Genomic DNA, 26,912 nt, shown 5'->3' with positions numbered 1-26,912 from the left:
ACGACTTTCATATGGCATAAATGCACATTTCATATGTGGAAATTTTAGTTGAACGACATTTTATCACCTCTGACAACCAAGAAAACTATTTTTCAAAGAATCTCTGTGTTACAGAGCAGCCTTGGTTCTTGTCATTCACCTTGGATTCCATTAAAATTAAAAGCAGAGCTGAATCATAAAAGATCATACAATCTATTACTATTGCTGCAAAGACTCACTCATCTAAAACCTTTTTAGCTCCAAGCTGATTCATCAGATTTGAGAAGTGGAACTCTTTATCCTCATCATCACTCATGGTCTCTTCACATTTAAATGTGCAGGCTGTTTCATCTTCTGGCTGTTGCATCATCTCATTGTTCAAAGCAATCTGCCCCCCCCAAAATGTGGCCTAAGAATTAGAAATTACACACATTATCATTTTCACAATTTACTACAAGAAACAATGTTACTGAAGACCAGTATACTAAAGGTCACATTTTAGAGTAAATATAATTTGTTTACAAGAAAAGGGAATATAATGAAACAACAGAAGGATGAGACACAACAAGAGGATCCCTGAGTTTTCTGCATGCTTTTACCCCCAGTTTAATATCTAGCCTTCAGTAAATCACTCACTTCAAAATCGACAAGCATTCTGAAAAAAATCTGTCCTCCATAAACAAAAGGCATAAACTGCAGCAGCAAGTACTTTCTAAGTGTTGTGGTCTTATTTCTTGATATGCTTAAGTAGAAGTTAGGAATCTAAAATAACCACTGATGAAATCTGCTTAACATTCTTTTTAATGTATGACCAAAGGCATACCTTAAATTCCTTTATAAACTGCATATTTCAGTATATCTTTATTTTGTATATCAATAAAAAAAACCCCAAAATTAGACCAAATCCATTAGTCACCATGTAGACTAAAGTCACTGGTGTCTGAATAAATTTCTAATAACCCACCACTGAATTACAAGAAAGACGAGACAATGAGAAAGCTATTGCTAGCTTCAAAGAATCAGAGTTTATAAATTTTTGGAATTAATATAAATTTTTTTCACTGTTGCTAAGTTACTGTAAAATTAAATGGAGTAGATAGGTCTCAGTTCAGTTTTTTGTCAATGGCTATTTTATTGGAATTACTCTTCATTTACTAGTCTTGAATGAAATAAGGATAATCCAGTATTTTCAAAAGGTCTGCATTTGTAATATCTTTAATTGGATCAGCAAGGAATAAAAGCAAATATAAACAATTATCTTCTCAAGTGTTCTGAGCACCCTTATTTCTGTAGTTAAATGGACCAGACACTTACATACATACTGAAATTGTCAGATATGGTAAACAAATACTCATGGTGAAATAGATTAAATGTATGAGAAAGATTCTTTGCAACTCTTTGTCATCCTTTTGGCAACATGTGTTTTAGAACCTGAAGTATAAATTTATCAGGACTTTGCGCATAAAAACTAGAATCAAATAGAAATACATGTTTTAGGTTCCTTGTAAAAACAGGTATCAAAATTGTTTATATACAGGTACATACCTACATACATATGGGTCTTCACTAAGTGAAAATATATGCCATTTAGTTTTTGGAAAGAAAATAATTATAATCCATGAAATTCTCTATGGGTCTGGATTTACCAAAATTAGTACTAAGAATGTATTTGTTTTCATTCAGCTACTTCAATAAGATAACGCATACTGGCAAAGCCTACGGCACAGCAAGCATCTGCATTCCTATCTTGTCTCAACTTTGCAGAATTAGCACAAGTCATCACAAAACTCAATACAAGACCTAGTAATCTGAGCAAGTTACTATGAGGTTTTTGGTTTTCCAACATAAGTAGTTACTTACATTTGCCTATATACAGACACATCTTTGGATCTGAGGATATGGAAAGTTTCAGTACTTTACATTAGATGCTTCTGTTGGTAGTAGTTTGCACTGAATTTATTTTGCTCTCACTTTCCAATTCTCCTTCATCCATAACAAAGTAGAAATGGATTAACATAATGAAATTATGCTTTGTGTGGCACACAAGTACATTATTGTTTTCTGCCACATACTGGTTCGAATCATGTTACCAATTCTTCAATACACACCCAATCATATTTTCACACAGAATCACAGAATCATTACTCTAAAGTCATCAAGTCCAACCATCAAAAAGATTTTGTTACATCGTTATTTTCAACCCTTCCAGCAAGTCTGATTTTGGCTCCTCAAACAATTTAAGAACAATTTGGTGAGATTATTGTGAATATTGAATAATTGAATAATGTTCCTCTATACTTTCTACAGATATATGTGATCCAGCTGAGAGTTCACTTGTCTGGCAAGTGAAACCAAAGTGAAAGACTGCATTTACACAATTTTGCTGAAAAAACAGAGGCTAAAATTGGTGGGCTGGATAAATTCATGAGGCTGTAGCAAATTGCAAAGTAATGAATTTACTGGAGTTTCAGCTTTCTCAGTAAGAATGAAATTAATTTCCTGGGGGCATTTTTTTAAACTTCACTTACATGGATTTTCCATTTTTTTGTTGCTTTGTCTGTGGAAACAAATGCAAACATTTGAAGAGATTATTTCAAATCCTACATATCACTTTAAAGTTAGCAGGAGAATGCTACTATTTTTAACTCCAAATTAATCAGTCTCAACTCATTAAGAGAATTAGGAGCTTTGTGCATTTCACATAGACAATTTTGGTTTTACCTACATATCTCGACAAGTGATGAATCCTTTGCCTTCCAGATCACAAATCTGAAAAAACTCATGTGTTTTTCCCAACACAGTTAGTCCTGGGTCTTGTCCTCCAGTTGGGCTCCTCTCTGAATCTCCTGGTGGTGCCGGGCTGGCATAGCCTTCTTGTATTCTGTCCATTGTCACAATCTCAGTAAAGGAATATCTTGGGATGCTACTGTCCCTTTACTTATTCTGATCTGAAACCTGTGCATGAGAGGTAAGGAAAAGAGCAAATCAGACCCTTTTAATGATGCTTTCCACAACCTCTTAGCAACCACCTCCTTCATTAGGCAATAAAACTAAGAAGAAAAAGCTTTTTGAAAATGCTTACCCTTGATAGATTACACTAAAGATACTGCAAACAGAATAATGAATGGTGAGGGAGAAGTCTGAGGGAAGGAGAAGACCTCTGAAAAGGAATCTCAAAGCAAAATCAGATAATTTAATGAGAAAGATAGACAATCAATTAATTTGAACAAGAAAACACAAGAAAGATGGGGAAATGAAAAAAACAATTTAAAGTCACTACAAGTATTCAACTGGTATCTTTTTGGCTCTGATCATCTTATCAACACATACCATATCTCGGATCAAATGCTTTAGAATACAGTTCATATGACAGCTACAGAATGGGAGATAACTGATGACTGACGGAACCTGATGGATCATGATCAATTAAGTAAAAACAAAAGAAAGATAATAAATTATAGAATTCTGAAACAAACATTTCCTTAGATTCATCCTTACTACTTCAGGCTTTAACTTCTATGAAGAACTAATTGCTAGTGAACTTGGTGGGAAGTTTTCATAAATCAATCATATTCTCAAGAGTCTCTGAAAATCTGTATTATGCTTCCTTCATGAAAATATTTCTATATATACATGTTTGGCTATAAATTGATCTTAATTTCATTCCATGTCAGATACAAATAGCTTTTCCTCTCCAAACTTGATTCAATACGAAAGGAATGGGTTTTCCCAAAAGCCTGTGTCCTTTGTTGTGGTTTGGTTTTGCACCATGTTGCAATTTGGAATTTACCCCAAGAAGTAAATTACCACACTACTCAGCATTTGGAAATTAAATTAAATTATTATTTATAAAAGCAAGCTAAATATGAAAGGTAATAAACATATACAAATGCATACATACATACATACAACTAGAAAATAGCCCAACTACCCCCCTGTACAAACAAATATCCCAGACCCCGCTGTACAAACACATCTATACACTGCAGCCTGAAGGCCACGTTGCCTTACCTCCCCCCACTGTGATAACCCAAACAATGGTCAGCACAAGAGAAGTAAAGGCAAAGTTCAGAAAGAACAAAGAGAGAAAACAGGAGAGGAACACACTATAACTCCAAATATATAGCATTTGCAGGCGAATGGGATGGGATAAGCGTTTTTTCGTAGTGTCTTGTCCAACCCCCTCTGGGGATTTTCCAGCCTCCTATATTCTGGAATTCTCTGAAAAACTTTTTATTTATCATATAATATTCAGACTATAACAGTCCTCAAAGGCACTATGGCATTGTCATGCCTCACTTGATATTTCTAAGTCTTCTTGAATAATCTTAACTCATCACTGTGTGGGTAAATCAAGTAGAGAAACAATGACAGGCTAAGAACATGTGTATATTTACCAGAGCTCAGATGATGTGCAACAACTTGACTTGGTATATGCATATTGATTTTGTATTTCTGTTTTTTCAAATAGCAGCCACAGATTAGTTTGATAATTTTTAATAGAGAGAAGTATTTTGAGAGACATTTGGCTATTGTAACATCTGGTTCTAATCCAACATGACTGGCACAATCTGAAACAACTCCAATAGAGGCTAGTGAGAATTATTTGAATCTGAAATGTAGGTTATCTTCAGAATACAACCTTTGGCACTGCATGTATGTTTTCACAGTGTGAGAGCTGAAACCCCCTCCCACACCAACAATAACCAGGCTAGCTCAGTCTGGAAGCAAATGAAAGCTGTATTTACAAGCAAAAGTACAATCTATGATGAAATGCAGTGAATGTGTACAAATATACACTATTCAGAACATTTACAAATATGTACAATCAACAGAAAAATACAACCAAGCCCCCTGGCTTCCCCCTCCCCTTGAGGGGCTGTGCTTCTTCCCCAAGGGGCCTTTCCCCAAGGGGCCTCCCCACCGCAGCCAGAAGGACTCCCCCCCCCAGGTCTCCCTGGCAGAAGGCAGAGAGTCAAGAAGCAGAGAGGCTGTTAGATTTAGCTTGTCAAGGTCAGTATGCAGGTGTGTTATCTTCGGCCAGGAGAGAGAAGAAGCAGGCAGACAGAGAGAAGACAGACTGTGAGAGTGTCCAACTCCCTATTGTCCCGTATCTTGTTTTGAGTAATGGTTCTTAAACATTTCTCTCTCTCCAAAGGAAGCGTTTAGAATAATAATTATTTTGCTATCTTACATCCAATAGTGATTTACTTACATTCTTTCACTTTCTCTGCTCAAACTTTGTGAGAAGAAAAATTAAAAACAGTCTTAAAACCATCACATATGTGAAGGCAGAATCCAAGGAAAGAAGAGCTTTAGCTTGTCTACTTGGCTTATTAAGGAGAAAAGTCTCCGATCGCATACAGTAATTCAGCAGAGGCTGACCAGTCTATAGTTACCTGGGTCCTTCTTACCCTTTTTGAAAATTGGAGTGACTTTTGCCTTCCTCCAGTCCCCAGACACCTCTCCTGTCCACCATGACTTAACAAAGATAATGGAGAGTGGTCTGGCAATGACTTCTGTCAGCTCCCTCAGCACCTGCAGGTGCATGCCATCAGGACCCATGGATTTATGGATGTTCAATAAATCTGGATTCATTTCAATCTGTGGGTCTCCTTTCCCTGATCCCCCTTCTCTGCTGGGAAGGCATCATTGGGTGATAGAACAACTGCTAGTTTAGGTCCAGATTTGGGCTAAAAAGAGACAGTTTATTTGGTGGCCAGTGTTTATTTGGGGTCTGATTTTAATAGGCCAACTGGGAGAATTACAGACCTTTGCAAGTCTTGAAGGGTTGAAGTTTTAATGGATTTGAGCAAAATGTTACAAGAATTCATCCTGTTGGTTATGTCGGTGTGATGGTCGCTGGATGCACTTAGCCATTTTTTTGTTTCTAGAGTTGTTTCTGTTTTTGACTTTCCTGCTTTTGGTTATTGCTTTTGTGCAGTTTATCACTTCTGGGCATGGGGTCAGAGGTGCTGCTCTGCTATGTTCTGTGGTGTTAGGTTATGGTATTAAATTATTTTCTTATAACAAGGATTTCTGATTTCTATGGAATGGTAGTAGGCAACAAGAATTTTATATACCCTTGGGATGCTTCCACCACCTTAATTATAGTTTTAGGCCTTTTCACTGTCTTTCAGTTCTTGGTCTGGCTTAGAACAACCCCCTGCAATGGGCCTTGCAGCTATTTCTGCCCCCACAAGAAATATTGCAGCCTCCAGTTAATTGATGTGTCTGGCTGAGAGACACAATGAGTGTCAGTATCAGTTACTCCTATGAAGAACTACACAAAAAAAAAAAAAAAAAAAAGGGTCCTGGATGGATATCACTGGAGGAATCAGAGGTGACCACTCAATCTCTGTCCCTAAGGGAGTTGTGAAGTACATGTAAAGATTACAGTTGTTACGAAGAGAAGCAACTTGTTACTTGTCTGATCCATGGCTAGGATAACAGAGCTGATTTGGAGTTGAAGGTCAGAGAAGCCAAGGAACTGGGATCATGATTTTTCCAGTGAGGTGTACTACAAATCATCAAATCCCAGAACTACAGAGCACTGCTTTGTCAGTGTGAGCTGAAATTCCCCCCCCACCGACACTAACCAGGCTAAGCTCAGTCTGGAAGCAAATGAAAGCTGTATTTACAAGCAAAATCTACAATGTATGATGAAATGCAATGAATATCTACAAATATACAAAATTCACAACATTTACAAATATATACAATCAACAGAAAAGCACAACCAAGCTCCCTTTGCTTCCCCCTGAAGGGGACCTCTCCCAGGGGCCTCTCTCCCAGGGGCTGCCTCCCCCCAGACCCTCCTGGCAGAAAGCAGAGTTAGCTAAAGCAGAAAGTTGTTAACTTAGCTCGCCAAGGTCAGTGTGTTATCTTCAGCCAGAAGAGAAGAAGAAAACAGCAGCCAGACACCCCAGCAAGCTGCCCCGACTGCAGAATGCAGAGTGCAGAGTGCCCCACTTTGTTTTGGGTAACAGTTCTTAAACATTTCTATTTATCCAATGGAAGTGTTTAGAACAATCATTATTTTGCTTTCTTACACCCAATAGTGCCTTATTTACACTCTTTCGCTTTCTTTGCTTGAACTTTGCAAAGAAAAATTAAAAAGACAGTTCCAAACCATCACAACTGCTGATCCACAGATTTCATAAGTCATGACTTGTTGCAATTCCATTCTTCCTAGTTGTGATAGTTAAAAACATAAAGAGCTATTTTACCTGCATTCATGTCTCTGAGTTTCTAGATTTCAGTAAAATAATTTTTTAACATTTGTCTGCTTTCAGCAGAAAAACAGTAAATTTACTTAATACTGAGTTTTTTTCAAAACATGAATCACCAGCAGAAAAACAGTAAATTTACTTAATACTGAGTTCACAATGATTTTATACAAAATAATCTTACAAGGGATAACATTTATATTTTACAAATACTGGAAAATAAATTGTATTGTGTATTTTACTACAAAGAAACACATTTTTTCACAATCAAATTATCATTGTTAAAATAACCTGCAGCTGTTCTGTAGTATGCCTGACATAGAAGCTGGAACCTTCAGAACTAACTTAGGGCTGGAGCACCTCTCCTATGAAGATAGACTGAGAAAGTTGGGGCTATTCAGTCTGGAGAAGAGAAGGCTCTGAGGAGACCTTATTGTGGCCTTCCAGTATCTTAAGGGGGCCTACAAGAAAACTGGTGAGGGACCTTTTAGGGTGTCAGGACTAGGGGGGATGGAACAAAAATAGAAATGGGTAGATTCAGATTGGATGTGAGGAAGAAGTTCTTCACCGTGAGGGTGCTGAGACACTGGAACAGGTTGCCCAGGGAGGTGGTGAAAATCCCATCCCTGGAGGTTTTTAAGGCCAGGATGGATGTGGCTCTGAGCAACCTGATCTAGTGTGAGGTGTCCCTGCCCATGGCAGAGGGGTTGGAACTAGATGATCCTCGAGGTCTCTTTCAACCCTAACAATTCTATGATTCTACGATTATGCTGAAAAGCTTCTAAAGTTGCTACGCTCTTGTGCTATAATACGGCAGACAAGCCAGACATGGAAAAGCCATCCAACGGTAAAGAAAGTAGAGCACTGACTGCAAAAGTAGTACAACTGTCATCATGGAAGAACAGGCCAAACACAAATCTGCAAATAATGACATATCATTTCTTGAGAAAGATGAACAGATCAGTAGACCTCAATGCTATCCATTTAAAAAAAAAATGACTATTCAAGGTAAAAATTCAGGATTCATGATTAAAACAACTATCAAAGATATAAAGTTGTGTGCCTCCAAAACTCAGTTGCTCTTCTTTCCCTCTACTGTGTTTAAGACAACTACCCTTTAGCTCTTGTGGAATTATTATAAAACCTGACCAAACCATGTGAAGACCTCAACTGAACCAGATGAAAAATGGAACTTCTATTCCTCTGATTTTGACTTGTCAAGTGAAAACATGCACATCTCATGCTTTTGCTTCAGAAAGACATTGAAATTTGTCATAAAAGCCTCTTCTCTTCCACACGGCATGAATTCACTGGGTAGGTAACTTCTCTCACGATGCAGGGGGAGCAGGAAAGTCAGACAACAAAAGAACCCTGCATCCATTGGCCTAAAAAAGGAAAAACTGTAAATTATGTAGGAATTCCTTTCCTGAGAATAGGAGAAGGAAATTGTGAAGGAGAACCAAATTCTGTTTACAATCAGTGTTAACAGAAACTCTCTAACCATTTCTGACTGTAGCTTTTAAACATTAAGGGAACCATTACACAATCATAGAATGGATAAGGGTTGGAACAGACCTCTGGAGATCACCAGATATGCTTGCATAATGCAAGCTCCAACTTTCATTTGCATCATGAATTTTTACATTTCTATTAAATTACTGCAATTTATTTCAAGGTAAGAGAGATAAGAAGAAATCAAGGTGGGGGAAAAACCTGTGAGAAGATGTGGTAGGTTATAAATATATTGAAATCATATAAATTAAATTCCTCATTTTCAGAAGATAACTGGTTAAGGAAGAAAAACCATACCTAAAATTAAAGAAGAAGAAAACAAACCTTGGTCACACATCAGAAGCACTCTGTCCACAGTTTTAACTGGGAAACTAGAAAGAGAGGAAAAAATGCGAGAGGAAGCAATGGCATTAACAATTCCAAACAGGCTACTGAAGTCTTTGGAGAGAGGCTATTTGTCCCTACATGAATCCACAAATCCAAACTCTGTTACTTCTGTGCACAATGATATAGGATCCCAATTCTCACCAGTGACCATGTCTTCATCAATCATTTTTATTTTTATTGTCTTTACCCAAGCAACTAATTTTCACTGGGTTTGTAAGAAAGCTTGCCTCTTCCATTGCACGAACTAACAGTAAACTATCATCCAAGAAGAATTACATTTTCCTGTATGAAATAAAAGATAACCTTCATGCTCTTTGTTCTGCACAGCTCACTTTCAACGTTTGGGAAACCCATAAACAAACTCACTTATATTTGATTAGTAGGCTTCGTGTACCTCATCCTGTTCTACAAAAACCACTAGCAACACAAATAATTAAAAATGCATATTCGGATTTTAACTCACTACTTCCACATTCTCTATCAGTCAACTACTCAAAATGTTATTCTTGCACGATCCCTACTGCACAATAGGGTAGATAGGGAGAATATCTTCTGGTGTGGTTTTCTGGAGGCCACAGACTCTTCAAAGTGGCACATATCCTGGCCAAGGCTCATCAGTGTAATGACTTCCTCACTGTGCAACAGCTATGGCTACCTAATCATAGAATCATTTAGGCTGGAAAAGACTTTCAAGATCGAGTCCAACCATTAACTCAAGACTACCACGTCTGCTGTTAAACCACATCCTTCAGCTCCACATCTCTACCTCTTTTAAACACCTTCAGAGACAGCGATTCAACCATCACCCTGGGGAGCCTATTCCAGTGTTTGAGTACCCTTTCAGTGAAGAAGTTTCTTGTAATATTGTGGCAGTTTAGGCTGGGTGCCTCCTGTTACTGCCACATAAGCTACACCTCCGGTCTTCCAACTGTCCAGCCCAATGAGGTGGACACAGGAAACAGCAGATTTCTACCCATAAATCCTGCACCCTATAAATCCATCTGCAAAGTCATTCTCTCTCTATTTCTTTCCATCTCTGCTCCCATGGGAGATGCTCTCTTATCAGGTAACGGTGGGGAAGTATCTCAAGGCCTCTTAGGCCTGTCTAGGCCTAATGCCAGGAGAAGAAAAGAGGGGGGGGGGCAGTCTCAGACCTGGCCAGCCTGAGACTAGCCTAGCAGTGGGAAGGGGAAGAAGGAGCCCTGGGGGTTTGGGTAGACCCTCAGGTGGGGAGAAGGGAAGAGTTGGGAAGCCTTTGGGTGTTGTGTAAGGGGCTCTGTATGCTTTGGAATGTTCTTGTCACTATGCTTTGCAATTTTTGTAGTTTCACTAATTGCTTTTCCATTTAAACTTTCCATCACTCTCCAATCCATTTGTGTGAGTGTCATTCTTTTGTCTTTCCCGGGGCAAGGGAGGATCTGTCTGGCCTCAAACCAGCCCAGATTATTGGTAGCAGAGGATGGTTGCTTCAGGGAACTCTGCAAATTGGATTGGAGAAATGCAGAGATGGAAAATTTAAAATGGATATATGGACATTGCTGCTTTTGGTGGTTGGGCTCAAGGTTTTGTGCCAGGGTGACCGTGTGGGTGTTTTATGGGTTCCGATGGGACAGCCTGGTGCGTAGCTGCGGCATGGAATCCCTCCTGCTGTTCCAAGGCGGCAGCGGCGATTCTGTAGCTACAGGCACTGAGGAAAGCTTAAGAATGCGGTGCCTGTCCCTTTCCCTTTTGCTCCGCACGGCGTGAGTGGTGAGCGGAGAGGTGCAGAGCCAAGGAGGGGAAGGGACTGTTGTAAGCAGATCAGAGTCGGCTTTACCCCGGCGGTGGGGGCTAGCCACAGCAGGGAGGTGAGTGGTGGCTCCCGCAATCCAAGAAGGAGAGCAGTGGCTCCAGTTCAAAAGCTGCTTCCAAGGCCCAGGGAGCGAGTATGGCTTTGGCTGGAAAAGCCGCTCTTGTGGCCTGAGGGGTGGAGGCGGTTTTGATCTGTACCGCGGCGGCAGAGGTGACGGCAGCTCCATCGTTCCGTACATCGGGTGACGGCCGTTGTTATCTCTCCCCGGATTTTTGGACGCGTTCCAAAAATGGTGCCTAGCACCTGGCTCCACCTCTCTTCTTGGTGGGTTGCAGTGCAGCCACTCCCTTTCCCAGGGGAGCACTGTGTAGCCAGATGCCTCCATGCCTTGGTATGCTTACACTCAGGGGGAGCAGTGTGCCTGTGAGTGGTGTGCATTCATGTAGCCTGGGCCGCGGTTGGAAGCGGTCAGCACTGGGCTTGGGAAAGGTCCGTGCAACTTTTGAAAGTCTCAGCGTGCTGTTGCCTGGAGGGGTGGAAGGAGTCGAGTCGATGAGCCTGATTGTTCTGACTCGATTGCCCCGAGGGGTGGAAACAAGCTGTTTGAGTGGATGGAGATAGAGGTTTGGTTGAGAAGTTATGAGGTTGTTTCCAGGTGGCCAGGATGTCCATTGGATCCATGAAGAGTTCACAATGCAGAAGAATGAACTCTGCGTCGCTGGGAGGTTCCACCAGATGAGGGAGAAGAACTGGAATGAACTGTTACCTGAGCCCGAGTGAGAGACTTTTCTGAAGGACACCCAGATGAAGAGTTGGACTTTGCCAGACATGTCATCTGAAAATTGTTTCTAATTTGATGATATATTTTGAGTGCAGGAATTATGGGTATGAAATAAGGGGTGGAATGTGGCAGTTTAGGCTGAGTGCCTCCTGTTGGTGCCACATAAGCTACACCTCCAGTCTTCCAACTGTCCAGCCCAATAAGGTAGACACAGGAAACAGCGTATTTCTACCCATAAATCCTGCACCCTATAAATCCATCTGCAAAGTCATTCTCTCTCTATTTCTTTCCATCTCTGCTCCCATGGGAGATGCTCTCTTATTGGGTAATGGTGGGGAAGTATCTCAAGGCCTCTTAGGCCTGTCTAGGCCTAATGCCAGGAGAAGAAAAGAGGGGGGGGGGCAGTCTCAGACCTGGCCAGCCTGAGACTAGCCTAGCAGTGGGAAGGGGAAGAAGAAGCCCTGGGGGTTTGGGTAGACCCTCAGGTGGGGAGAAGGGAAGAGTTGGGAAGCCTTTGGGTGTTGTGTAAGGGGCTCTGTATGCTTTGGAATGTTCTTGTCACTATGCTTTGCAATTTTTGTAGTTTCACTAATTGCTTTTCCATTTAAACTTTCCATCACTCTCCAATCCATTTGTGTGAGTGTCATTCTTTTGTCTTTCCCAGGGCAAGGGAGGATCTGTCTGGCCTCAAACCAGCACAAATATCCAATCTAAACTTCCACTGGTGCAACTTGAAGACACCTCCTCTCATCCTATCACTTTTACAAGGCAGAAGAGAAAAACACCAACCTGGCTACGACCTCCTCCTTTCAGGGAGTTGCAGCAAGTGAATCATTTCTGTCTGGGAATAAAAAGGTAAGAGGTAATCTGGGACAAAATAAAACAAACAAATGGTACAGAGGTACAGCAGGAGAGTATGAGAATGAAGTCAAATTTGACTGAGACATGACACACAATAAATCTTAAAGTGACGACTGAGGCAGATTGAACAAGAGCCCCAGCAAACTATTCTATACCTCAATTATCTGGCTCTGTGGGGATTCAACTTACTAAACATGGGGAATAGCTACTTCAGAAAAGGACACTGGTGCCTATAAATGCAGTGAAATACTTATCAACTTCTTTTTTTTTTTTGTCTCAGGATGAAAAAAATAAACCTGGTTAAATCTTTGTCTGGAGACAGCTCCAAAGTCTTTAACTGAATTTCAGTCAGTTTCTTGACACCGGCATCCTGCATGGGTAAGTCACAGACAGACAATCAATTATTGTTTTACATCAGGTTTAATTTAGACTGATTAAATCTGCATTTTTCACAAGAAAAATAAAGCCTAAAGATGTTTTGTGCCTCCTTATATGTGGATCTGTACATTCATATATACTTGTATATGCAAATACATATATATTGCAAATTAGCAAATGATGAAAAGGGAATCTGGGCAGACCACTCTAGTCTTTACCCCTCCATATGGCCACCATCAACAAAATCATGACAATGTATCATATGTCTCAGAATAGTAACATGAGGAAAAGAGAGCAATCTGTTAGAAGCAGCACATGCATCCCGTGGGCTGAAGAAACCACAAGGAAAGCTTGCAAAGCTCTTTAGTGCATTAATTCCTGTTACTTTCTATATTGTTCTCTTTTAGCCCACCACAAGATTGGAAGCAAAGAGGAGAGAGGTGTCTTACACAGAACACACATACCTCCTTCACTTCAGCAGCATACCTGAGTCTTTAGGACATCCCACAGACAACCAGTAAACTTCTACCAGTGCATCAGAATAATTCATATGTGCCATCTAAAAAGAAAAGTGAAACCTACCTGGCAACAATTGTTGAAAACCCACAAAGTTGCAACTAAGAAAATAGAAAAGTATGTTAAATTAGTCAAAGTATTTGTGCAGGGTCTGTCTCGTGGGTTTTTGTAGTGAGAGTGAAGCTGTCTTGTGTTCTAAGCTTCAACAACCCCAGCAACCAATTGGACTCACCACTGGCCAAGACTGAGCCAATCATTGTGATAAACATATTTAAGAGGGAACTTTTGTTTTGTGTTTTGAGAGGAACAACTTTTTGGACACCAAGATCAGTGAAGAAGCAAAGGGGAAGGTGCACAACAGCAGAAACTCCACTGCAGTCCATGGTAAGACAGCATGCCAACTCTTTGCAGCCCATGGAGACTAACAGTGGGGCAGGTGCCAACCTGCAGCCCATGGAGGACCCCACACTGCAGCAGGTGACAGCACCCAAAGAAGGCTGTGACTCTGAGGATAGCCTGCAGTGGAACAGTTTGTTGCTGGGAGGTCTGAACCCATACTGCAGCAGTCCCTAAAGAGATGTAGCCCACAGCATGGATTCATGCCCACAGGAGGAACAACATATTGTAGCAGAGGACTGCAAGGAGTCCTCCCACTGAAGCAGCAAAGAGAACATGGGATGGTCTGACCACAACCCCCATTCTCCACCACTGCTGAGGGGAAAGAAAGTAGAGAAATGTGAGCAGAGCCGATCCCAGGAGGAAGGTGTTTTTAAGGTCTGGTTTTATTTCTCATTATCCAGCTCTGATTTGATTGGTAAATTGATGGTGGTTTTGTTGTTTGAATTAAGTGCTGTTGTTTCCCCAAGTCGAATCTGTATGCTTGTTATTATAATTGATGTGAGTCCTCCTTGTCCTCTTGGCTCGACCCTCTAACCTTTGCTTTGCTTTTCCTCCCCATTACACTGGAAGAGGGTAGGAGCGAGCAAGCAGTTGCTTAGTTCTTTGCTGCTGCCTTGTATGATAGCATTCCAGAGGGATTTCACCATTTTCCCAATTGTGATACAATCCAAATTTCTTTACATGCAGTCGTAATCTGTTCTATTGGTGTATGTTAAGAAATCTGTTATCCTTGTAGAAGTTTCTAACTATCATTTGTAGTCATCATAAACATTCAGTATCAAGACAGACTGAAATCTCAATCAGAAACTAGACTAGTGCCACAGCAGTGGGCACATACTGGGCCTGTTCCAACTACGAGGGCAGCTACGGACCTTAATTTTTGTATTTGCAGGGAAGTGTCCACTGAAAACCACCCAGGCAGCTCCTGAAGCAACCTCTTTGTGACACTGCCTATTGGCCTTAGCATGAAGCTACATGAGGATGCAGAAGTGCAAATACAAAGACGGCACTTTTGGTCACCATCTTTATTATATTCATACTGCAGGAGAAGCCCACAATACCTCACACCCCAGCCCACTCAGCTGCAGTTCTGAATGCAAGCTTTTCACCTTGTGCTGCTCCAGCGCTGTACCAGTGCTGTACAAAGAAAGAGAGCAAGATAGAGTTGGCTTAAGCAACCTGCTTGCGTTCACGCCGGTCGCCAGTGGTGCAGACAGGAGCAGCCTGTCGGCAAGCACAGCGATTCTAGTCCTGCTGCCTTCCTGCCTGAAAGGGATCTGACGATTAAGGATAAGGACCTGGGCTGCGAATACAGCGTCCGGCCCTGCCGGCGACTACGGAACGGCCACCGTGCCGCCCCAAGCTCCCCACCTCTACGAACTTTGTCAAGCTTCCTGCCTCACCAGCTGCTAAAGCAGCGCCCGGCTCCGGGAAGAAGCCAAGGCGCCGACGGGCACCTGGGGACAGGACGTGGGCTAGTCGCGGCTGTACCTATCCGGCTGCTCCTATGTCCGTACGGATCCCGAAGTTCTCTTGCCAGCAGCCCCTCGCAGGAAGCCGAGCTTTGCAACAGGCAGAGCTCGGCGGAAGAGCGCGCTCTTGAGACACCGGAGCTCTGCAAAGAAGGTTGCTGCAGCGCGCGGAGGTGCCTTTCTGCCAGTGGCTTCGCTAGAAGAATGCCCTGGCTACGTACGTCTTTTTCTTCCTACCCTGACTCTTTCAGCCCATGATGTTTTTCTGCCCTGACTCACCTCCCGTCACTTCCTGCAGGTGCCCAGGCGAAGACGCGATACCAGCCTTCAGCGCCGGCTGGTGAGGCTCTCCGAGCACGGGTGGAAGTGAGACCGCAGAACGGTTGAAACAACTTTCTAAACTTCCCTCCCGAGCACGGGTGGCATAATGGAGTGAGGCAGGCTGCGCTCCAGGGGCGGGAGAGCGAGCCCGTCCAGCCCAGCCCCTCCTTCCTCCTTCCCTCCCTCTCTGCGAGGTCTTGCGGCCGAGACTCGAGGGCCTGTCGGAGAGGCCGTTGCGGCACCAGGATGCTGTAGCACCTCACCTTTGGTCACCGCTAGCGAGTACTGTCGGAGAGCCAGGGGAAATCAACGAGGCACTGCCCTCCTTGATCTCTCGTGAGCATGGAGTTGCAGTCTCTGTAACCCGAAGTGCACAGAGCAGAGGGGTTTGGAAGGGTCCAGGGACACTCAGCCTCATTAAGGCCTTAAGATGACAACCATGCAACCTTGTGATCTCAAACTGTTCCAAGTCTAGTTGCACATGTACAGAGGGTGGCAACAGCAGGTAGAATTTACTGCTCATTCGTTTGATTCAGAGATTTCACTTTGCCCAGAGTATGTTTTGAAAAACGTGTAAATATCAGGCCTTCAGGAAGAGAAAAAGAAAAACCTCAATATGTCACTGAAATCAGCATTAACAAGAAGGTACTACTTTATTATAAAGTTGTGCAAGTTTGGGCGCTAGGGACATTCCCACAAATCTAGCACACCATTTGAAATTCACTGTGGATATTTATACAGTGAAATGTATAAGTTACGCCTTATGCTCACATCATGTTAAAGGTCCGTCTTCTCTTAAATTCACTACGCAGGCTCAGAGGGTGCAGGGTTTGTTTTGGGTAGGAGTCTTCCAGCTAGGAGGTGTGGACCCTAGCATCTTCAGGAGAGGAAGCTTTCTTGAACTTTGACATTTTTTTCCCTTATCATCACTTTGTTTGTTAGGTCCTTGCTGGTTTTGAAGAACACTTTGTTAGTTAAGGGAAGATATATTTGGAAGCTTCGGTTATAGGGATGCAAAGGTTTTTGTCAGTTACAGGCAATAAGAATGTGGTTAAACTGCTGAGATGGCACAAGCTGCTAATTAAATCTGTAAATATTTTTTCCAACAAACATAGTTGTCACCACTGTAAAATCCCCCAACTGCAGAATAGTTCTTAGGGCATGGTGCCTCTTCTTAATCAAGTGATCTGGTAGCAGATACTTACTAGGATACCAACAGCACAGGTCAGTTCTGTGGTCCTTACCCACACACTCCATGGGTAAGGATCAACTGTTCCAGGGTACTCCTTTTCATACTGTGCAAGCTTTGAACCTTTCAGACTTATCTCTTTAAACTATAATTCCAGAACACTGGTAGATAGCAAGTCTTGCAGGTAGATTGCAGAATACAGGCAAGTAGGAGTTTAAAATAATTATTAAATGCTGAGTTTACCTAGGATAATTTCTGCAAAGGGAAATTTCACTTCACTAATTATTACAATAGTATAGGCTTGTACAAGTTTCCACAAGACAAGCCTGAGTGTGGGTTTACAATACATTAAGGAGCTGTTTGCCATTTACTACTTACATCCATGCTCAGTAATAAAGTATGTATGTGAAACTTGATTCATGGCAGCTGCTTTATATGTATTGTGGGCTAAAACAGGCACACAGGTAGTTTCTTTGAAATCATTGCTTGTTGAATAGCTGTAACACTCTGCACATGCTGACTTGACACAGAGTAACTTTTGTATTTATCTTCTTGCTATGTTAGTAAAACAGTGGATAAAAGATGGAATTACATTTCCTTTAAAGGTGTAGACAATGTTCCTTACAAGATTTTTTCAGAGAAATGAAGACACACTGTCAGCCACAAGGTACTAGACATAATTCAGAAACTTGTCAAGAAACAAGACAGCATATAAAAAATAAACTTCTTATCACATTGAAAACTATCCTAAAGGGCTCCATAGCATTCCATAATAAAACAATTCGGGGAAGACAGGTTTAGAAACAATGCAGAAATATTTCCAAAAAACATTCTGTACTCAGGATTAGCTAACACTGAGCAAAAACCTAGAACAGCAAAGAGACTTTGACACATGTATAAAGAAAAAACTCTTTAAAGTAGCATATGCAGACTTACTTAATACACTAATGTATTACGACCCCAGAGACCATGTCTCAAAACAGAACTGTTTAGGTACCTTGCTGCAAAAAGTCATTCCATTTTTTTCCTTATCATTTACTGTGAAGCAGTTTAGACTTTCCATTTTCTGCAAGAAAGTCTTCATGCCTACTAAGGAATAGTAGCTGATCACTGAGGTTATCTAGGTCTTGCTTACTCAGCTAATGATATTTTTACATATATACATGAATACTTTGCAGTAGAGCCTTATTCTTTCTCATAGCAAAAAGTTATGGATTTTAGCTCTTCCTTAGGAAGAACAAATAGCAGAGTAAGAAGCAAGACATACAGTACTTATAAGACCACTAATATATTGTAGTACTTATGTAGATACATGGCAACTAGAAGAGAGGACCTAGCAGTAACTATTATAACTCAAAATCTAAATTACTTAGCCTTAGCATTGTTTGAAAATTTGTGTCAAATCGGCAGTTTGAATTGAACTGTCTTGTTTAAGTCTCCCAAATAAATCTTGTTTTTACTTCTTCTGAGTAGTAATTCTGGAAGCTGCTGGATTTAAACATTAGCCAAAAGAAGAAATTGATTATTTTTATATTGAACTAGATGAGTGTCCTGACTAAGCAAGCATCACCCAACAGGTGAAACCTTCACAATGAGACCTACCCATTGTATGTCTTCTGCTTTAAAATGATTTTTTTTTCTTTTCTTTTTAACATAATTGGGAAGAATGTTAGATTTAGATGAAAGTATTTGCATACTGGAGGAGTGCTAAAGAGCTATGTCTTTCAGAGGGCTATCAATCACTTGCTGTAATCATCAAACCCCAGAAGACTCACACAAGAAAAGGACGACTTTGACATACAGCTGAAACGTAAGTTTATCACATTGAAATTTGGTGGAATTGGAACATTCCTATATGTACTACCATGAAAAATCAGCCTCTGAGGCCTTAAAGAAACCTGTTTCATGATAGAATTACGCTTTCAAAATTGTGCTCAGGTTAGAAAATACCTTAACATCATTGAGTCTTTACCCTACAGCCAAGAACACCACTAAACCATGTCACTAAGCACTACATCTACATATCTTTTAAACGCCTCCATGAATAGTGACTCATCTGCTTCCTTGGGCAGCCCATTCCAGTGCTTTACAACCCTTTTTGTAAGAAGTATTTCCTAATGTTCAATCTAAACCTCTCCTAGTGTAACTTGAGGCCATTTACTCTTCTATTGCTCATTACTTGGAAGAACAAACTGATTTCCACCTCACTAAAACCTCCTTTGATGTAGTTCATAGAATCAACCAGGTTGGAAGAAACCTCCAAGATCATCCAGTCCAACCGATCACCCAGCCCCAAGCAATCAACCAGACCATGGTACTAAGTCCCTCATCCAGTCTTCTCTTGAACGTCTCCAGTATGGCAAATCCATCACCTCCCTGGGCAGCCCATTCCAATGGGCAATCACCCTCTCTGTGAAGAACTTCCTCCTAATATTCAGCCTATACCTCCCCTGGCACAACTTGAGACTGTGTCCCCTCATTCTGCTGCTGATTGCCTGGGAGAAGAGACCAACCCCCACCTGGCCACAACCTCCCTTCAGGTAGTTGTAGACAGCAATGAGGTCACCCCCGAGCCTCCTCTTCACCAGGCTAAACAACCCCAGCTCCCTCAGCCTCTCCTCATAGGGCTTGTGTTCCAGGCCCTCATGAGCTTCATTGCCCTTCTCTGGACACGTTCCAGTACCTCAACATCTCTCTTGAATTGAGGAGCCCAGAACTGGACACAGTACTCAAGATGTGGCCTGACCAGAGCTGAGTACAGGGGAAGAATAACCTCCCTTGTCTTGCTGGCCACACTATTCCTGATACACACGAATGTGTATCCTGGGCACATTGCTGGCTCATGTTCAGCCTATGGGGGACTGTGGTGGGTCTGCAGATTCCTTGCCTGGGAAAGAAGAACTTGGCCTTGGGCAGATTGCTGTGTATCAGTGAGGATATGGGAGGCCCCAGAGGTGCAGATGGTTTGCGAGAACAAAGAGTGTCTGGGAAAACCCTAAGATAAGAGGTTTGAATCATCCCGTGTGTAATTTAACAAGAATATTTATTACCATAGTGAGATAGCAATAACCAGTAAGAGTATTAAAAACAACTTGTTAACCAATTAGAAGTAGCCACAGTACCATAGAAAACATATAAATGTGTGTTGATGTCTGGGAAATTAAAATCATCCATAAGAACAAAGATGGTTGATCTAGAGATATCCCATAGTTCCTTGGTGTCATTGTCCTGGCTGGGTGATTGATAGCAGACTGCCACAACAACATCTGCTTTACTTGTTTTCCCCTCATCCTTACTCAGAGGGTCTCAACCATCTCATCACCAACTGTAAGCATCCAACCTGATATCCACTGCCACCTGCCCGTGCCTCAAGTTTATCTGGCCTGTCTATCCTTCCTGCAAAGCTGATAATCATACACCATGGCACTGGAGTCACAGAACCCTCTGCTGAGTCTTCACTGTGCTGGACTTTGCCACTTATCCTCAGGGCCCTCAGAATCCTGATGGCACATCTTATCGTTGAGTAGCTCAGCCTTTTCCTTGTCCTTTGTCACCAGGTCCCCTGTATCATTCAGCATCAGGCCCATGCCTGCCTAATTGTTTACATTTTGGTTTGTGTCTGTTTGGTTTTTTGTGGTGATTGTCTTATTACTTATGTACATCTAGAAGCTCTTTCTATTGCCCTTCACATCTCTCACCACATTTAATTTAATAATCTATACTAAATAAATTTAAAAAAACTAATAAGTATTTACTTCCATATGACCTCCAGTACCTGAAAGGGGCCTACAGGAAAGCTAGAGAAGGACTTCTTATAAGGGTTAGGACAAGAGACAATGCTTACAGCAGGACATTAAGACTGAACATTAGGAAGAAGTTCTTTACCAGGAGGGTGATGAAACACTGGAAGGAGCTGCCCAGAAGAGTTGTGGACTTCTCATCCCTGCAAGTGTTTAAGACCAGGATGGATGAGGCTTTCAGCAACCTGGTCTACTGTGAGGCCCATGGCATATGGGGGGTTGGAATCAGATGATCTTTAAGGTCCCTTCCAACTCAAGCCATTCTATGATTCTGATTCTCTGTATGTTTCAGGTAACTAGGTGACCCTTCTCTTAAAGACTCCTTTAAATTAAAAAACCCTGCTGTGACTACTATAGTAGCCATGTACTCAGAGATGAGTACAGCTGCTGCTCTTCACATCTTTTCTGCTGCTTTAGCCTAATGGCCTTCTGGCAAAGTTTGAGATGGCAGACTTTCATTATAGCTAACATTGTTTTATGCACAATGCACTGTAAATAGGAGCTATTTCCAAAGATACTGTCATGGTAGGGCCATGACATGGCCCAGTACAAACCCAGACAGGCCTTAAGATGTCCATATAGTCTCCCTTCCTCTCCCCTCCCTCCTGCAGAGAAACAGGGCAATGTGGGAAAAAGAACAAAGGGGACAGGACTCCTGCCTGTCTGGTAAACAAGCTGTTTATCTGGGGTAAGAGCATGTAAGCTGACCACTGTTCCCCCAGAAACACGGTCTTTGCTTCTGCCTTTTATGGTTATAGGCTGGCAGAACGCCTTTCCATTGGGCAGCCATGCGTTAGCTCCAGTGTCCCACTGGACCGCTTGATCTCTGGCAAGATATATATATGCAAGTGACTTGGTAGTCACCCTTGCCTTGCCTTGCTTTAAGCCTTGCTTTACACCTTGCTTCAAGCCTACTTGGACCTGTTTTGTATGAAGCTGCCTCGAGTTGCTCTGCCTCGAGTGCCTGGTCCAGAGCCTGGGATATAGCCATAAACCATACACAGCAAGCTGGAGAAGCCACAAGCCTAGAAGATGGACCTGCCTAGCCTGCTTCCCCTTGCTACCAAAATCGTGCCATTCCTCAGTTTACCCAGAAACCAAGCAAGTGCCTGTCACGAAGAGCGTCATTAACTGTCCGCCGTCCGCTGAAGCCAGATCAGCCTGGGACCACGCAGTAAACTCTCATTGCCGGCAATCCACCGTGATAGCACCCTACGAGAGCGGCCTAAAGCTAACACAGCAGCAGCAGCATCCCCCGTGTGGGTACGATCAGCTGTGAGTAATTAATTCATTGCCCTTTGGGTTTAAAGGTCCTTATCGAGCCTCCCCCCACTGTAATCGAGCACTATCTGCTCTCGGGGACTTTCTCTTTCCAAGTTATTGCCTCCTAATTCGCACTGAATTGTTTGTATTTGCCCTAAGACTGCATATTCCCATTGTAAATATATATTCCAACATATATATAGTACAACAATCCTATTCAACGAGTTTTGGCATATTTCATTAATAAAGGGTTAATATTTTTTATTAATACCTGTTTGCCATATCATTTATTATTGTTGTGAGGATAATTAATAAATAATTCCCCCCTCAACCACAACAGATACACATCTGTAATTCCTGTTATACTTTTTCCTGATATTTTCCATCTTCCTTTGTGCCTTGTCAACAACAGACAGCTATATAGCAGCCACATTTTATTTATGCAGTAGTGTTACTGGTGGAGCCAGGCTCTGCCTCCCCTGAAGAAGAGTCAGGAACACCCATTAAGAAATACTGAGGGTCAAGTACCCCCTGTATCCTTCTCCTGACAGGCTGAAAGCAGTAACCTAAAGGAAAAGAGAGAGTGGAGGCAAGTCCATGGTCAAGGCAGAAAACAAACTCCTGCCTTGCTCACCTCCCCCCACCTGTGGTAATTTTAGGCTATGCCTTTAAAAATTTTCCACAGATCTTGAACAAAAAGTAGTAGAATGTAAATAAATCACTATTGGGTGTAAAAAGGAAAATAATGATAATTCTAAATAATCCCATTGGAAAAACAATGGACTTAAACTAGTTGTACAAAACCAATTTCTCTCTTTTTGCTTCTTTGGCTCTGGGTGATGCTTCTCCTGGCTTCACTGACCTTGACTGCATCGCTTTTTGTTGTGACTGGTATTAACAACAACTTCCCTGCTCTGTGTTTTGTCCTTTTTGTGTACAGAGGGGTAAAGGAAGGAGGAGCAGGGGAGGTAGAAGCTGTTGCAGCTCCCCGAGTTTTTGGCCAGGGGTGTTTATTAATTGTAAATACCTGTAAATATTGTAAATACTTTACATTTTGTACATATTCATTGCGCTTCATTGTAGATTGTAGCTTTGCTTGTAAATACAGTTTTAATTTGCTTCCAGCTGAGCTAGTCTGGCAAATTTAATGTTGGGGGGAAATTTTAAACCCACCACATATTACAAAATTAATTGGCACCTATCCAGCGTGGGGTGTTGCTTGATTGATTAATTGCTGCTAAAATCAAGGAAGCCAAAATAAAGCTGTGGAACTCAGTGAAGGCAATGTTTGGGAGTGTTAGTGATTATTGCCTTGGTCTTATCGGTCATGTCAAATATTGTAATTTTTCAGTATATATTCCACCTGAGTTTCTGGAGTTCATGGTCCCCATGACTGTGAGTTACTTAAGTGATTTGACTTCTACAATGGCTTGTCTTCTGTGCTTGAATTTGCTGTCTTTAGTTGTTATATTAGGGTTGGCTATAGCTTTATGGAGAGAAAGATGTAAAACTAGGCAGGCAGCAGTTAAGAGCTAAGAGTTAACAAAGAAGCACGCTTGGATCATAGTAGTGGAGGGAGAGAAGTGGCATGTGAAAAAGTGTGTGGCCACTATGCCTTTAGAAAGGAAAAGAGAAGCCCCAGATCTCCCATTTCCCACTGTTTCAGAAATATGGAATAAAGAGGTGATATGGGTACCTGTGGCGCATACTCCGCCATGGCAAACTAAACCCACACCAATACAGGTAGGGACAAACTGTGGCCGCGCTGGCAAAAAAACAGTGAAGGGGCGTGAGCTGTTAGTTCACGCAGCATCAGCAGAGAGCCCCTGCCCAGCAACAAGCGGTGGTGGAGGTGCTGGTGATGGCAGACCCTGCACCAGGGCCCATAAAGGCGGTGGCAGAGGCAGACCCAGCTGTGCTGGTGAAAGTGGCAGTCTCGGGAGTTTTGCCATCAGCCCCTGCCCAGCGGCAAATAGCGGTGGCAAGTGCTACCTTCAATAACGATCCATATGGTAAAATCGCTCGTAACAATCAGGTGGAAAAACTGCGCTATGTTAACGGCTATTCAGAGAGGGTATACTATGAAAGGGTGCCAGAAGACCTCCTGATACAGAAAGTAAAGGCAGTGGTATTGGCGGCACCCCAGGCAGAGGTCATTACAGAGGCAGAAAGACTTCCGCCTGCAGTGGCTGGACTGGAATTACATCTAGCCGGAGTGGCAGCAAGGTCCCAAAGAGCACCCAATGACGCTGTTTCTGTGCAAGTCCCTTCTGCTTCTGCCAGTCCCACTGTGAATTTCCAAGCAGCACCAGTAAAATTGGTTGCTACTCTGGACAAGAAGCCTGAGGACAAGGATCCTTCTGATCCATGTCCAAGTTCTCCACGTAAAGCAAAGGGAAAGAAAAACAAACCAGTCTTAGATGACCCCTTGCAGAAGACTTCTTTGCAAATGCAGACCAGAAGTCAAACCAAGAAAATTGCTCAGGGTGATAGGGATGAGAACAAGAAAGTCTGTCTTAAAGATCTAGCTAACTTAGTGAAGCCACCAATGGATGATGGAGATGCAAAACAGGGCATGAGTCCTATTGGATCAGGAACCAAAGGAGTTGCTACTGAACTTCAGGAGATCCTGCAGAGGCTTTCAACAGGGGGACAGCAGGATGAGGAGGATGAGGATGATGAGGATGATAAGGATTATATACAGTCAGCTAATGCACCCAGACAGGAAATTAGGCATTTAAGAAAAAGATTATATTAGAGGAGATACTGAACAAATGATGAGCTGTTTGGGAAGATGCTTTGACACAGGTGCTTGTGCTTTAATGGTAGGTGACTGATGGTTTGAAGCTGTCTTTTTAATTTTTCTTTGCAAAGTTCAAGCAGAGAAAGTGAAAGAGTGTAAATAAGTCACTATTGGGTGTAAGAAAGCAAAATAATGATTGCTCTAAACACTTCCATTGGATAGATAGACGTGTTTAAGAACTATTACTCAAAACAAAGTGGGGCACTCTGCATTCTGCAGTCGGGGCAGCTTGCTGGGGTGTCTGGCTGCTGGTATGCTGAATCCTGATGAAGTTCCTGTGGGAACAGGTCTTGAAGAAGCTCATTAAACTTGCTCCTCCTAATTATGCTACTATTCTGGCAAGTAGAATTGTGGCAAAAAATTATGGTGGAGCACCTCCTATTGTTGGCTGTTTTACTGACCGAATGGGAGAAGAGTCTCACACGTGTTTCTTTGGTCTCAGACATTGAAACACTGTCTGGAGAAAGAAAGAATTGCATGAAAGAGCTGAAGGATGAATTAAAAGCCTCCATATCCAAATTGGCAAAGGGGGATGATCTCAATTCTTCCTCTTCCAGGAGGAAGAAAAGAGAGAGTGGAGGCAAGTCCATGGTCAAGGCAGAAAACAAACTTCTGCCTTGCCCACTTCCCCCCCACCCCATCGACAAGGGGCAGTGGCAACAAGTGCTGGCTGTGTGCTGGCCGTGTACTAGCTTCCCTGCTATCTCAGGGGAGGTAGGGGATCATGTGCTGTGTGTTGGGGAAGATGCAAGGGCTATCAATGAGCTAGGACTCACAGTAGAACTTGGGAATGATCAAGTAGATGTGAAACAGAATGGGAATGATGGTATCACCAGGCTTTCATGTGACAAGCTGAGGGACAACATACCAGGTTTGGAGGGATGGGGGGAGGCTAGTAAGGGCCTTCAGCCCGTTGCTCTGTAGCATGCTGGGGACACAGCAGCACAGTCAAAGTCTCATACAGATAAGCCCACAGCTCCTGTGGTAGTAACAGCGAACAGGAAAACATCAGCACATGCAGGATTCACTGATAGGTTGGTGGCCATGAGGGTGACTGGGAACGGTTGGATGGCAAGAATGAAAACCAACGGATTAACTCCCTCTCTGAAATATTTATATACTGATGCATAGTGTTGGTTTTCCCCTGATTCAGGGGCTGAAAGCGACTAAATCTTGTCTCTCTTGATGTGAATCAACAAAGATAAAAACCACCTTTGCTCCTCGCCCAGACAACAGCTGCTCAGGGAGGGGTTGGTGAAAAGACCCTCTGGAATGTCCAACAAAAAGATGATTGCTGTGAACAATCTGTCTGATGGCCCAGGGGGAGCTGCGATTAACTGACTAAAAGACACTGAGCCTTAGCAGCTCAGAGAGAAACCGACAGAGAGAAGAAGCCAGACGTAGAGAAAGACATCACCGTGCAGCCTGGAAGCAGCAGACCAGGAACCCTCTCTCCGTGCCCTAAGTTTTGCCTGCTGTAAGAAGAAAAGAATAACTCATGGAGAAAAGACATCTTTACTGAAGACACCACATACTGGAGGCTGCTCAGAGAAAGACTTGGAATTTAGTATCTCTCCCTCCCCTCCTCCAAGGATGTGGTGGGTTGAAAATTCCCCCCTCAACATTACAGCAGAAGCCAACAAGGATGACATCTCCTCCAAGTCAAAGTGGCAGCACTCTTCCTCAGACTTCCTCAGACCCAAATTGTCTTGGGGCTCGGGGGGTGGTAATATAATTCCTTTCCTGCTTTCTCTATTTCTCCATTTTTTTCCCTCTCTTTCTCCATTTTTCTTCTCTCTCCCTCTGTTAATAAATAGCCTCATTTGTGCCTTTAATTTCACCACATGGAAATGTTCAAAAAAGAACCAAGTCCCTCTCCCCCTCCAGACCAAGACAGGGGCCAGTAGGTGAAGAATGAAGGCATGAACCCCATTGCCGTATAGCAATGAGATTCCAGAAATGCAGAGGGCAGAGAATCTCAGAAGTTCTCTCAGAAGTCCTAGCATGACAGAGTCTTAGAATCCTAATTACAGAAGAAGACCTGGAAGCCCTTAACAGACGAAGCAGCTAACAGAAGTCCCAAGTATATCTTTAGCAGCATCCCTACACTGAAGCCTTAACCAGAAGTAGCTAACAGAAGCATAAGTCCCTAGCAGCCCTAAACCTGCCCAAGACATCCCTAACTGAAGCCCTAACCAAAGTGACTATTGCTCAGAGTGGCTGTTTATAT

The 26,912-nt window shown here is 42.4% G+C and overlaps 1 protein-coding gene across 1 annotated transcript in view; it reads right to left on the bottom strand.

The window, feature by feature from the left end:
* CRACR2A (calcium release activated channel regulator 2A) overlaps positions 1–2,868 on the bottom strand; it is a 59,204-nt gene extending 56,336 nt beyond the window's left edge. Inside the window, 3 exon segments of the mRNA XM_054390727.1 lie at positions 219–388; positions 1,411–1,447; positions 2,681–2,868. Coding sequence (XP_054246702.1) covers positions 219–388; positions 1,411–1,447; positions 2,681–2,868 — 395 coding nt within the window.
* Between the last annotated feature and the right edge of the window lie 24,044 nt (positions 2,869–26,912).

Source organism: Indicator indicator, chromosome 1 (genome assembly GCF_027791375.1).
Source record: "Indicator indicator isolate 239-I01 chromosome 1, UM_Iind_1.1, whole genome shotgun sequence".
NCBI classification, from domain to species: Eukaryota; Metazoa; Chordata; class Aves; order Piciformes; family Indicatoridae; genus Indicator; species Indicator indicator.
Note: the sequence above shows the minus strand (reverse complement) of the source record. Positions and strands in the feature narration are given on the sequence as shown.